The 14,186-nt window shown below is 45.7% G+C and overlaps 1 protein-coding gene across 1 annotated transcript in view; it reads right to left on the bottom strand.

The window, feature by feature from the left end:
- WDR35 (WD repeat domain 35) overlaps window positions 1-14,186 on the bottom strand; it is a 501,592-nt gene that overhangs the window by 378,738 nt on the left and 108,668 nt on the right. Inside the window, exons 11-12 of the mRNA XM_078647744.1 lie at window positions 13,393-13,425; window positions 10,286-10,346 (exon numbers count right to left, since the gene is read on the bottom strand). Coding sequence (XP_078503870.1) covers window positions 10,286-10,346; window positions 13,393-13,425 — 94 coding nt within the window. The remainder of the gene's footprint in view (window positions 1-10,285; window positions 10,347-13,392; window positions 13,426-14,186) is intronic.

Genomic DNA, 14,186 nt, shown 5'->3' with positions numbered 1-14,186 from the left:
GTGTTACGCTGTGGCACCATTGTGTTTACATTGTTTATTAATTAATGTTTAAAATTGATTAGATTGAACATTAGGAGTGCGCTTCCAACCCCCCTAAATCATTGTACTTGGCCGTTGGACATTGTGAGCAGGGATGGATGTTGAGACAGACGGATTGGTGGCCGAACTGAGAGGCGATGGAGGTCCGTGAATCAATGCTGCCTCGGCCAGAACGGGGCAATCAGAATCAGAGTGCAGTGCTCTATCTTCATCTTTCTGAGGACTCTTGGTATCAGAGGGAACGGCAGAAAGGCTTACGCAAACACGTTGCGCCAGGCGATGGAAAATGCATTTTCGAGGGACCTTAACTGGGGATGCCAACTTGCGAAGTTGCGGCATTTGGCGTTCTCCCTGGTGGCAAAAAGGTCGATCTGCGGTGTCCCCCATTCCGAAAAGATGTGATCGAGCACCTCTTGGTCGAGCTCCCATTCGTGGGACATAGATCTCTGTCTGCTTAGAGCATCTGCTATGATGTTGTCCTTGCCTGGGACATATTCCGCTTTTAACGTGATACTGTGGATCACAAGCCAGTTCCAGATTTTCTGCGATTTGCGAGATAGTGTGAGCGAAAGCGTTCCTCCCTGCTTGTTCAAGTAGTGCATCGTCGTAGTGTTGTCGGTCCTGACGAGCACTGGGGAGTTCTTGATGCGCGGTAGGAAAGCCTGCAGAGCTAGAAAAACTGCCCTCAGCTCCAAGAGGTTGATATGGAGCTGCTTTTCCTGGTCCGTCCACTTGCCGCTGATCTGCAATTCATGGAGGACCGCTCCCCATCCCTCTAGAGAGGCGTCTGTTGTTACCACATGTGGGGCTGCAGGAAACAGGAATGGTAGCAGTTGTGAGAGGTTCTTGAGCGACCTCCACCAGAGTAAGGCCTTGGTCATTTGTTGAGTTATCACAATGCGATCCTCGAAAGAACCTGTGCTTTGAGTCCATTGTCTGGTCAAGGCCTCCTGCAGTGGGCGCATTCTGAGCCGACAGTGGGGAATAAGCAGGATACACGAGGACATCATCCCCAAGAGGGACGTAAAAGTTCGGACCAGTAAAGTTTTCTTCGATGCTACTGCGGTAGCCAGAGTGATAAGCTTGAGCTTTCTCTCCTGAGATGGGAATGCTTTTGAACATTCTGTATCGAATGTCGCCCCGAGAAAGGTAAGACTTCTCGTGATTGAGCGTCAGGCCCAGGTGCTGGAAAAGATTGAGACAGGCGCTGGAGGACTTGGCTGCGCCTTTCATAGATGGTGCTTTCACCAGCCAGTCGCCCAGATATGGGAAGACCTGGTGTCCATGCTGTCGTAGGAAAGCCGCCACTGGAGAGAGGCACTTGGTGAATATCTGAGGTGCCGACTTGAGGCCAAATGGGAGGACACAGAATTGATAGTGTTGACCCGCCACTGCGAATCTGAGGAATTTCCTGTGGCCTTTGTGAATAGGGATGTGGTAACATGCGTCTTGCAGATCTAAAGACGTCAAAAAGTCCCCTTCCTCTAGTAACCCCAGAATCTCCTGGATCGTAACCATGCGGAACGATTGACTCTTCAAGAATGCGTTGAGTGCCCTGAGATCTAAGATGGGCCTCCATTTCTTCCCTTTCTTTGTATCAGAAAGAAGCGGGAATAAAATCCCTTTCCTCTATGAACTGATGGTACTTGTTCTATTGCTCCTTTCTTCAACATAGAAGAGACCTCTCGAAGGAGTAATCGTAAATTCCTGTGTTGTATTTTGCGAGGAGGAGTTGTCGAGGGAATTGATTTGAATTCCAATGAATGTCCGAATTGGATCAATTGGAGCACCCACCGATCTGTTGTAATTGATCTCCAATTGTCGAGGAAGTTTGTCAGTTTTCCTCCAAGTTTGAAAAAATGAGATTGTGGACGGACTGGCTGCTGGAAAAGGTTATTGGCATCCGCCAGTGGATTTCCTTTGGTTTTTTTCCCCTGTAGTTGGACTTTCCATACGAGGTCTGGCGACCTTGTTGCTGCCGACGCTGTTGGTATTGCGATCGGCCTTGATTATAGGAGTATGTGGATTTGTTTTGGTAAGATCCTCTGTAAGAGGATTGACCTCTTCCCCTGCTCCCTCGAAAGGACTGGCTCCTAAACGGTAGTGTGCCAAGCGCCCTTGCCGTGTCCGTATCTTTCTTGATCGTTTGTAGGACCTCGTCGATTTTCTCCCCAAAGAGGTGTTGGCCATCGTAAGGCATGTCCAGTACCTTAGTTTGGACCTCTTGGCGAAAAGATGTAGCTTTAAGCCACCCCTGCCTTCGCAAGACCGCAGCACCTGCCAGCTGTCTGAAGCCGGTCATTGCCACATCCATCGCACAATCAATAAGTTCCGATGCTGATGTTTGGCCCTCTTTAAGGAGTGATTAAACCTCCTCTTTCACGGTATCTGGTAGCTCCGCCAGATACGGAGCAATATCCTCCCACAATTGCCTGTTGTAGCGGCCCAGTAGCGCAATGGAATTAGCTACTTTCACAGTAATGGCCGACGTGGTGGAAAAGCGTTTGCCAATACTGTCCAGTTTCCTGCCCTCCTTGTCCGGTGGAGCTGACAATGGAGATGACGAATTCCTAGAATTTTTCTGTGCCGCCTGGGTAACCACAGAATCTGGTTTGGGATGACCAGTAAGGCAGGCTGGCGCTGTTGTTGGTGCCTTATACTTTTTGTCCAGCCGTGGTACCACTGCTGAGACTGAGGCTGGTGTCTGCATCAGCTGTTTTCCCTGCTCCCATATGTGGTCAATGATAGGAATTGATCTGGTTGTTTTCTAACCGGGTCTTTAAAATCATACAGGAAACAGTCTGTTTCATGAGATTCTATCGTCATATGGAATCTTTTGGCCACTCTCGCCACTAAGTTATGAAATCCGCCAATGTCCACTGGCGGTGAGTCTGAGGTAGTGGGCTCAGGTGTGGCAGGAGAAGGAGCTATGTAGTCATCATCTCCATGGTCAGACTGGTCATCTCGGACCTCCCCATCCTCCGGTTCTTCAACTTCCTCGTCAGAAGACGGAATATCATGCACTGGCTCTCTTTCCTGACGGATCACTAATGGTGATGGTCTAGGCCGTGAAGATGGTCCAGATGTAGCTGGATTTGTCCCCATTGGTGGAGCAGAAGACGATTCAGGAAATCGCTGCTTGTAGTCTTGAATCAAGAACTGCAAGTCTGAAACTATAGACATTGGAAGGCATACCATAGGCGTGACTTGCGTCTGGACTTGTGAATGTTCAGTCTCTTCTGTAAATTCCACTTCATCCCCCTCATCATCAGTGCTTTGGCATTTCACTATTAGGTGTGAAGGACTGGTAGCCTGTTCATACAGATCCTCGTCTGATTCCTCGTCCTGCAGTAGGCGAGCTGGGGGCAACTTTTGCACCCTACTGGGAGACGTTAAGTCTGGCGTTATTGACGCGAAAGGACCATCGTGCTTTCTGGAATTTAATGTCCTTTGGTTCTAGGGAGGGACACTGTATTATAGCGACAAATATTGCAGTAGGCTACTGGGTAGCACACTTCTCTGACCTGTACGGACAGTTGGGTGAAACTGCCATTTACTCAGCCAAATCATGGATCACTAGAATTGGTGTAAAACCAATTTATATGCGAACACTAGTGGGTGTCCCGGTAAGTACTCATTCATTGCCACTTAGGCTTGATTTGGGGTTGAGGCCTCTCTCGGATAAAGTTGGTCTCCGTCCAATTCTCTTTTGGAGAAGGATCTGGGCTACCCCAGAGCTCCATCCATACCGAGATGGATTAAAAGAAATACTTAGGCTGGTGGGATCAAGCAATACACCTTTGATTAAGTACATTAAAGTCACCCTGTGGGAGAGGAGATCGGGCTACTACCATCACTGTGGAGTGCCCCAAGAGAGGCAAGATAAGTTTTCAAGAATAATATCAAATTAGCATACTGGCAGCATCAAGAGTCTTTAAAACACTCAAATGTGTAGAACAGCCCCCTGACCGATGCCTTCCTCTCAATTAAAAGGCTCATTCATTAGAGAAGATTTTATGGATCAGATCAACCGCCCCCCTGCCCCCCTCCCCCCCCCCGCCCAACCTGTCAAGCAAGGAGTTTATTCCTTCTCTTTTGCTATGGTACCCTGCCCTTCAATTCATTTACCATGAAATGGGTTAAATCGCCTCTGATAGATGAGCAGCTGTGCCCAGGTTGTGGGTCCTCTAAGGAGTCTCTAGAACATGTAATGCTATTCTGTCCAGCCTACCTAACTAATAGGTGTTTTTGAATCCTACCTCTCTGCCGAAATTTACAGATTAGAGAATAGAAGTCTGCTCCAAGGATATTAAAAATGGACTGTAGTAAACCGTTGGGTTTTGCACTCTCCTGCTCCTTGTTGGCTATGTGGATAACAAGGGCTAAATTTAGGGCCTTAAATGGCTAAATATCTGGTGCAATTTTACTAATGAGCGCAGACGTACAGAAAGTGCATTTTAATGTTTGATTTATTCGGAGTTCTTATTCTCTGTCCACAAGACAGTTTTTTATATTGTTTTTAGCCACATTTACTTCTGGACCATGTATCTATTGCATTATGATTATCAATGTTTTACCATGCTTATTTATTTGCTTCAATGGCCTTGAGCCAACATAAAGCTTGCATGAGTGATTACTGGAAGTCGCTATCAGAACTGGACTTTCTGATCAGACTTGGATAGTATCTCTAAAAGGAAATCCTCTTCCTTGTGGAGGCGGTGCATTTCCACCTTGTTAAATTTGGATGCTCATTGGATCACCTTGTGATATTCCGCGGTATCGTCTGGGGGATGATACCTAGATCTGTGTCTTAAGGGGTATGGAAATCGTAGTTATCTCTTGGGTAGTCTATGGACCCTTGGGTCAAGAGGGTCCTCATAAGGGTCAGCAGGACTAAAGATGGGTGGTGTGAAAAAGGAGGTGCAGGTGGAAGAGATGAGGGGTGGAGGTGGAATATAGGGGAGAGGGCTGGCACCCTATCTCGATGCTTCTTAGGTCTTGGGAGCCTGAACAGTCTCTGAAGCAAGTTCCTTCTCAAAGATGAGTCTCGGGAGGAGCCTAGCTCGCGACCGTGATGGTCGCCCTTTAGCTCGGCTCCCGCAGCCCTCCGTCCTGATTGACTATCCTGTCTTCTATCCTGTCCGAGGACGACACATCTTTTGGGGCGTTGAAACATAACGGCTTGTTCGTACTTACCATCCGACCCCGGGGTCTCGGTGTGCAGTGGCTCCGGAGTTGTGGCCTCCGAGGGATCGGGGCCTCTGCGAGACTTGGACCGGGACCTGGCCGGCGGGATCCGACGGCTCTCGGCCCCGGCCGAGAGCGAGAACCAGTGTTGGGAGCCGATGTGCGAAGATCCCGGCGATCCTGACCCGGGCCTGCCCTGGTGGCCGCGTGGCCGACGTGGGTGAGAGGCCCCGGGACCTGATTCTGTGAAGGGGTCTCCCTCCGCCGCTGCTTGGTCCGGCGGCCCTGGTCCTTGGGGCCCGGACTCCGCTTGTTTGGGGCGCCGGGGCTGGTGCTGGCGGAGACCCGTTTTGGGCGGATATCCTTTTGGCATCGAGGCCGCCCTTGCTGGGACCCCCGGAGCTTGTAAAGTCCTACATTTGCGAACTGTTATTTCCGGGGGTCTTGGTGGGCGGCGATTGGGCTGATTCACGAAATGGCGGCCGACCCTCTGGAACGAGAATCACCCTGTGGCGGCGGGCCCGTGTTGCCTAATCGTGTGGGGAGCGGATCTGGTGGACGTGAGCCGACGGTCAGAGATATCCTGGAAGCCCTGAGATCTCTACACGCTTCCCTGGCCCTGGGAGTCTCGGTGGGTCCGCCACGATCTGCCGCCATTTTGGGCGGCCATTTCTTCTTGTTGCCCTCTTGTTTCGATGACTTCATTGCCTCGCCCCCCTCGATTGACTTGAGTGTCTCCGCCACTGATCGAAGATCGTGTAGTGCGCCGGTGACTTTGGGGCGCCCTGCTTTTCATGGTTCGGACCCCGGGGACTTGAATGCTGTGCTGCGACCATGTTCGACATTGTTGCCTGAAACTATTGGTGGACTGCCTCCTGTGCTTGCTTCGACGACTTTGCCTGTGTCTATAATTGGGGCCACCTCGCCCGATCCAGTGGCGCAACTGAACTCCTGTTTTACACTGATCGTGCTGCGATTGTTGATGCATCTACACTTTTGGTTCGGACTATTGCTCCCTTGTGGATCTATCTACCCCCCACGTAGCTATGTTAGTCACCATTCCACTCGACTATATGCTGATTTCGTATTTAGTATGTGGTTTTACATTGCCATGTGGTGGGTGGGGTTTGTCGCTCGAAAGGGTTGGGGGTGAAATGTACGACTTCTGTTTGATTCCCGGTATACGATTTAGTAGCATCATTGTTTTTAATCGTAGAAAGGTGGGCGGTCCCCTTCTCTTAATGTTTTATAGCGAGTGATGGGGTGTCGTCCTGGTCTGTTTTTGACTGTGCTTTTCTGGTTGGGCGGGGGGCTGCGGCTGCCTGTTCGGATTATAGTTATTCTGCTCCTCCCTCCTGTCTTTTTTTCTTCGCTTTTGTTGTTTTTTTTTTTTGTCTCGTTCTTCTTTCTTACTTCTCGCTATATTTCGGGTTCTGGTTTAGGGCGACAGGCACGCTGTCTGAAGGGTAGGCCATAGCCTTCTACAGGGGTGCAGGGTGGGACGGGTGGGTTGGGTACTATTTTTTGTTTGTCCTCTGGTTCTATGGCCCTTTTCTATCTCTTTTTCGTGAGGCCGCGTCTGTCCTGACCTCCTCTGGTGTGTTTCGGGTGGGGGGTGTGGCGTCGTTAATCCTCCTGATAGGTTTCGGCTGTCTTTCTCCCCGATCGCCATACCCCCACTTGGGCCGCTATTCCTTTTGTCTCCTGTTTTCCTGCCACGGGGGGCCTGGGTCGGCGTGTCTTCTTCCTTTCGTTTTTCTTATTTCTTTATTTCCCTTTTTATTGTCTTCTCTTGTCTTCCCTCCGTTTTCCCTTCCCTTCCCCCTCCCCTTCCCTACTTCGTCCCCTCCCCTTTTTCCTCTCGGTGTCCTAGAAGTTATTATGACGAGCTGGTTTTGGTTTATTGTCTTTCCGATCCCTCTGTTCTGGCTTGGTAGTGTCTTGGGTGGCGGGCATGTTACGTGAAGAATGCTCAGGGGCTGATTGTGTCTCACATATCCTGATTTCTTGAATGCATTAGTATTATCCCCCCCGATCTTCTGGCCCCATGCCCCCTTATTAATGTTGCAGTTGATTACGGGATATCGGATGCCTCCGTATTGAAAGTGCGCCTGTCATATGTCTTCTCCCCATATTATAAAATTAAGCCTTATTTACTCCTGTGTTTTAGCCCTTTGGTTCCTGAATTTTTCTCTCCCCTTTTATGATTGTACGGCCTCTGCTTTGTATTGATTGATTATGTGATATTTGCCTGATGACTCCTGATTGTTTTGTACATTGCGGCCGGCCGGCTGGGTTGTAGGCCTTGACTTGTCTCTCCTTTTTGATGTCAATAAAGGTTTAAAAAAAAAAAAAAGAAAAGATGAGTCTCAATGGCTTTCAGCAGAGGTGGCTTCATTGAAATCTTCCTAGTCTGAGAATGAATGAAGAGTCTCTTTTGCTTTGCATCCATCTCTTACTGTAGTCTCTGGAGGATTGTCTGTTCCGAGTCAACGGAACAGGTCGTCGATGGAGTTTGGCGATGGTCTCGGAGTTGAGGGTAGCTTTAGTGCTGGCATCAAAAGGGCCTTCAGCTTTGAAGGGAGTTGAGGGATATGAAGGACCCTCGGGATCAACAGCCATGGATGGTCAATGCCCTTGGGTGGGAGCTTTGTCGGTTCCAAGGCCTTTGGTCCCCCTACAAGTTTTATGCCTTTGCCACAGGGCTCAATGACTTTTCTGTGAGGTCTCTTCAGAGGGTGTGAGAGTATGTGTGAAAGTATGTGAGAGAGTATGTGAGAGAGAGAGAGTGTGTGTGTGGGTATTTATGAGTGTGTGTTTATGAGTGTGTGTGTTTATGAGTGTGTGTCTGTCTGTCTGTGCACGTGCGCATGTCTGTGTGTGCGCATGTCTGAGTGAACCATACTCACGACCCTGGAGGAGGTCTTCATTCAAGGGCTGCTGGTTGCGGAGGTCCTAGTCTGAGCCAATGGGAAAACCAATTCTCACCTGGGTGGCATTTTGTAGGGTGAAATGCCCACACCTTCCTCGATATTGAAAGGCGCTTGTTCTCAGAATATGTTGGGCGCATCGTTGGATGATTGCTGATCCATTTTCTGACATGTGCAATGCCGCTACTGTCAGTATTGTTGGATTTTCTTCAACTAAAAGTTTGAGCAGGCTTCATACACTGTGTAGTCGTGGTCAGAGGAGAGGCAGAGGTTACAGACATCATGACGGTTGAACCAACGGGACTTCACATGGCACTGGGGACAGTTCTGGAAGGGCACCAGTTCCATCACCCTGTGTGCATTCTCTATAAAGATGTGGTCAAGCTTGGTGGGGAACGTGTCCCACAAGAGGACCTAGGGCCTTAGGGGTTGGGATTTGATCGAAGGGCTTCAGTCTCTGAAGAGTGTAATTGATAGAGAAGAGCGTCGATGCCAAAAGGTTTTTTCCAGTTGAGGGTGTCGAATCCGACTGTGTGAGCCCAAAGGAAACGTGGCAACACATTTAGTCTTGGAGCCCCATCGGGACACGTCTGAAATTGATGGCAGAAAAAACTATTTAACATGGAGTCAGTGCTCATGTGCATTACCGACTAAGCGTAGAGTCACAGAACATCCTGTGATTTAAAAGCCTTTTTTCAAAGAAAAAACCAACTTCCAAACATCTGATTACAACACTAGATGACAGGAGTATGCAAAGTATGTAAATATACAACAAGACTTGCTCCTAATATAATGTTCCAGTTAGTTTGTTCTCCCTTAAGGTTGAGAATAGCAGCATAAAATATGTTGTATATCTTTAGTGCATCTTCTATGCAACATACCTCTAGTATTGGTATAGACATTCAGTCTTTGATTTAATTTGTAATGCTTGTTCCTCATTCCTTAGTTGTATTTCTTGTGGTACCTGTTTTTTGTGTTTATTAGATTCTTTCAAGGAGTGTCATCTGAGGAGTTGAGGTTGCTAGTTTAAGAGTTGAGCATAAAAGAGGCCATAGTGCGTTAGTATTAATCCCTGTTTATGTGTCTTTCCATACAGATAGTTTATGGCTTCTCTTGCTAGGGTTTTCAACATTGGTTTAGGTTGATACACCTGTTTTTTTTCCCCATACAAATGCGCAATGCCCGTTAAGTAGATGAGCGGGTACTTCATTCATCTCTCAGAATTCTGATGGAGGTCTGACCATTGCTGCATATCTTGATACTATCTACCAAATCAAGCCCTTGGCTATATAGACCAACAGGTTCTGCATCCATGCCTCAAAATAAGAGAACGCTCACTCACTGCAGATGTGCCACACGCCATCTCTGTATTTCAAAATTGCTAGAAAGACTCTACTCTTTCATTAATTTCCAATGGGCTAATTCACTGGCATTGCTGGAAACTAAGTTTTATGGAGATCCATAGGAAACCATTTTGTTGCTGTACATTTTGCATCATGACTCACACAATCAAAACTGGTTAAATGTTATGCTTGTGGGTATACATTTTCAAATATTAACATTTGCTAACCCCAGCGGATTTCCTGTATTCGAAAGCTGATTATTAGGGCACTGTTTGTGGGTTTAAGGCACATTCCAGTAGAAGCTGGTAAACACCAATAAATGTAAATATGTGGGTACTGATGTACCACATGCAGGAGATTTCCCACCCTGGAAATGCATGCACCATATTTAATCAGGCCACAGAGGATGGAGCTTTTTCTTGAGAAATATATTGACTTTATGAAGAAAAAAAGCATGTGCTACTGAATATATGCACATCATTTTACTCAAGCAGAAATCTACAACTTGTGAAATGTGTAGATGCATTCACTGTGTGCATTGTGTATAAGGCTTCTGTTGGGATTCTTTGTAAAGTTGTGTGCTACAAATGGAAAGAAAGACAATAATGAGGGTATATTATTAATAAACCAGCAATTAAAACAAGAAGCAGTAGGTCAATTCACTAGTAGCACATTATTGCTTAAATGCATACCTCTGCACTCAGTGGAGCAAATGTGAAAAATCAAAAGCAGTAGTCTGCCTAACAATATATAGATATTCATTATGTGTTGTTAACATACACTTACCAATATCGATGTATTTAGAATCCAAGGGAGTTCCAATAGAATTACAAAGCACCAGCGCGTACTGAAATAAAAGTACAAAATGTTACTGAGATTGTTTGTATCTACATCCAATCTATCTTTATGGTTCTCCAAGGCGTGGTCAATTTTCATATATTTTAGGCGTAAGTCCATGTGCGGATTTATGCAATTTTAGTTGCTTTGGGATTTAGCAATGGTAATTTGATAAATAATGTCACTAGTGATTTCATGAGCACTGCATTGGAAAGGGCATTAAGTTGTTCAAGCCACCATAAATGGGAATTTCTGTGGTCCATAGACTCTAGATTATAACAGCCTTTAAACTGAGGTTTCTGTTTAGTTAGTTTTCTAGAGGACTTTTGTCATGAATTATTTCTAATCTGATTGAAGAACCACAACTTTCCTTTAATAAAAGTTCTCACAGATATTTTTCTGGCTTACTTGTCGTATACATTGACCATTGACAACAAAAGAACTAGACACACATGGCCTTTAACACATACTGGTCAGATTCCACAAAGCTCTGTGCCCAGTCCCATGCTCCCTGGACCTACTGTGCACGGCCTTCAGCCATATTCTGCAGGAACTGGGAAGAGAGTGCGGCCTTGGTTTATGCCATTTTGGCCAGTTTCTTCTCTTCGCCAAGTTCCTATCCTCCCAGATTCAACAGCACAAGCTTTACACGAGTAAGGGAGGCAAGTAGGGTAACGTCTATGACCACGTCCTGGGACCCAAATCTGCTTTTTCCAGCCCTTGGTGGGCACAGGTGCTGGCATGGGAAAAGAGAGCAGTACATGGCTTTCACCTACATCCGCGCGTTTATTCATAGGGAGTCGGATGTTTCCACAAAGCATGTAAAAGTAAGTAAATTGGTACTGCTGTTGTACTGCTTCGCATATTCAAATGCTTTTCTGAATTGTCCCCTACCATATTTTGTCAAGAGTTTATTTATTTAGTGCTCTTTTATAGCCCTTCCGGACCACAAGACATTAGGGCACTTTACATGTAACTGACATTCCAATAAATAGTAGCAAAAACATTTGAAACAGAGTATTAATAAATTAGGTGAAAATGGAAAGAATCACAGATTTCTACTATTGGTGTAATTTTCTATTTTGTAAATCAAATCAATTTTAGTTAATGGGCATTAGTTCAGGAACAGAGGAAACACATATTTTATTTGTTTTCTGAAGGTAATAAGTGTAGCAATCATCCTCAAAAGACAGGGGCTTTCTAAAAGCGGCAGCAGTGAAGGACTGCTTCTGCGTTATTTATTTATGCCATTTGTAAAGCACAACTGTCACCGGACTGGTATTGTGGCGCTGAGGCGAGTGGGTAGGTACTACTGCTAACATATAGCCACAGCAGCGGTCCGTGTAGGGAACCGCTGTGGGGCCCCGTGGGCGGGGATTTCGAGGGACGATGCCGAGGGAAAATAATTAATTAATGTTCCCTCTGCATCGTCCCTCGAAATCCCCCCCGCCCCCAACTCGGCCCCACAGCTCCACCACTGTTGCCTGCATGGACCGCAGTTGTATAGTCATCCAGGGTAATACGTTGGCAAAGTTTATTTAGGGAAACTCCATATCTTTAGAGCTTTTCTAAACTGGAACACAGCAGTTGTGGGTCGAAGAGATGGCGGCAGCTTGATCCATAGTTGGGCCACTTTGACCGAGAATGGCCGGCCCCCTTGCCTTGCCTTCCAAAACATATTAATGCAGACCAAGTATACGGTGCTAGAGAGGGGATGTCGTCTCAGGGTATACCCCTTCAGTCACCCCGGGTTATACCCCTTCAAGCTTCTTCTGGTGATGGATATTCTGAATTAATGTCAAGTTAAACAGCATTTCAGCTTTGGAGGTCTCTTAGAGCATCACTTATCTGAAACAAATCTTCTTCATAAGAGGACTGTTGAATGAGTTCCCCTCATAACTGAGGCAGGTGGGACATTTGGGCTTATTGCAATATCTTTCTTGCTGCCTGGGACTTTGTTTTCTGTTACTTGATTCTTCGGGTTTGGCATCATTCTGCAATTCATGACTATGTATCTGAGTTAGGGTTTGGTGGATACGCCGTCACAAACATGAGGGATAACTCGATTGCCATATTACAAGTGCATTATATCCAATGGCACTTGTAATATGGCAGACGGAAAGCTTTCATCCACCAAATGCCCTGTACAGTGGCACAAGGTCACGATTTTGAGTACAGGAAGGAGACTGGCATCTATGTCTCAGTCTCTCCTAACTCATGGCAATCCCTAAAATGCAATTAAAATCATGTACTTCACTTTGGGAAATGTGAGGATTTCTTCTATGTGGGTGAAGGCAACTGACCCACCAAACAGCGACTGAAGGTGAAGCAGGGCACACTTTACCCATGGAAGACTTAGCTAGTAGCAAACGCCTCAAATGTTCAAGTGTAAATTTAAGTCTATGTGGAACTTCCTCATGCTGGTACCCTTTTCCACCTGGAAGCCTTGGCAGGTCACTTGGTAGCTCACGGAGCTGGGTGAAATCACCTAGGGGTCGCCTGAACCCTTAATGGCCATGTGAATCCCCAGGTTTTCTGCTTACTCTGCATGGATGTAATGCAACAAGGGGTGAAAATCATTGAAGTAATTTCTCTTAGTAACTTCCCTAGTTTACTCAAACACCTCGGTGCAAAAGAAAATAAAAAAATCAGAGGGATTGTTTTGTCACACACCACAGAAGATAATCCTATGGATTACTGAGGTGCGCCAGGGGCTGTGATTGAGAGGACTTGAGTCCCGTTGCCAAGAGACACTGTGAAGGGCATGGCGGGCTGCCTCCAGCTCAAAGCTAGAAGCCCACAAAGACCTACTGCCTCGTCACAGGGCCATGACACAAAGGAGAGTTGAAAATAAACATGTATTCCACAAGGTGCAATATTTTCTTGGTAGAGGTGATATACAAACATTTATTGGTGGAATTATGCTTTCAGCTGAAAGTCCAAATCATGGCCTTTTTGTAACACAATTTGATAACTGTATTAAAAATTGGATGTATGTGACAGGGTACTATGCATTATGCATGTCAGAGAAATTAAGAAAAACACCATTTACTTACCTTTGATCCATTTGAATCCATCTCATTGTCCTCCTGTAATTTGAAAATATTTATAATCATTTCATTAGTTATTAAAAAGCACTCTACTATATCAGTTCAACTCTTGTGGTACAATAGAAACTATACATTAGCTCCTATTTTCAACTTATTAATAGACATAACTAAATATATCAGGTAAAAAAATGTAAACTCTAAGTGAATAGGTCCAAATGATGTAAAAAAAAGTGTAACGTCCGCATAAGAATAGTGACTGACAAAATGAGGCCCCGCATGAGAATAGTGACTGACAAAACTAGGCTCTCAGTTTGTTTCCCTGCTGAGGGGTCTGTTTTGAATATTTAGCAAATACTTCATTATTTAGTCTCCATATCTTTAGTTGGCTGTGTTTTCTACTAATGGTTTTCAAATGGTTTTCAAATTACTGTTTCTCTTTCCAAAAATACTCAACCTACCACTAGAGACATTATACAAAAATAATAACATCTATGTTCATTTTCTGCTTACAATGTTTACTATTATCAATGTTTAGTACTATCAATAACGTAATCCTACTATTTGGTGCACTCTGCTATTTAATGTATAGTTAATTCCTACAACTATCATATTTTCCACTTATATCGAAGCACATAATTTCCACAAGGGTCAGGACTTTCTAATCTAACCCACCTCCAGCAAATCTCAGAAATGAATCCTCTTGCGGTGAACCAGAATTCCCAGCAGCAGAAAAATCAGTGGTGGAGTTAAAAAAAATGCATTCACTGGGGAGCTGGCATCAGTGCTTCCCAAAATACTCA

This window comes from Lissotriton helveticus, chromosome 6, assembly GCF_964261635.1.
Source record: "Lissotriton helveticus chromosome 6, aLisHel1.1, whole genome shotgun sequence".
Classification (NCBI taxonomy): Eukaryota; Metazoa; Chordata; class Amphibia; order Caudata; family Salamandridae; genus Lissotriton; species Lissotriton helveticus.
The sequence above is the reverse complement of the archived record's forward strand: the minus strand, read 5'-3'. Positions and strand labels throughout refer to the sequence as shown.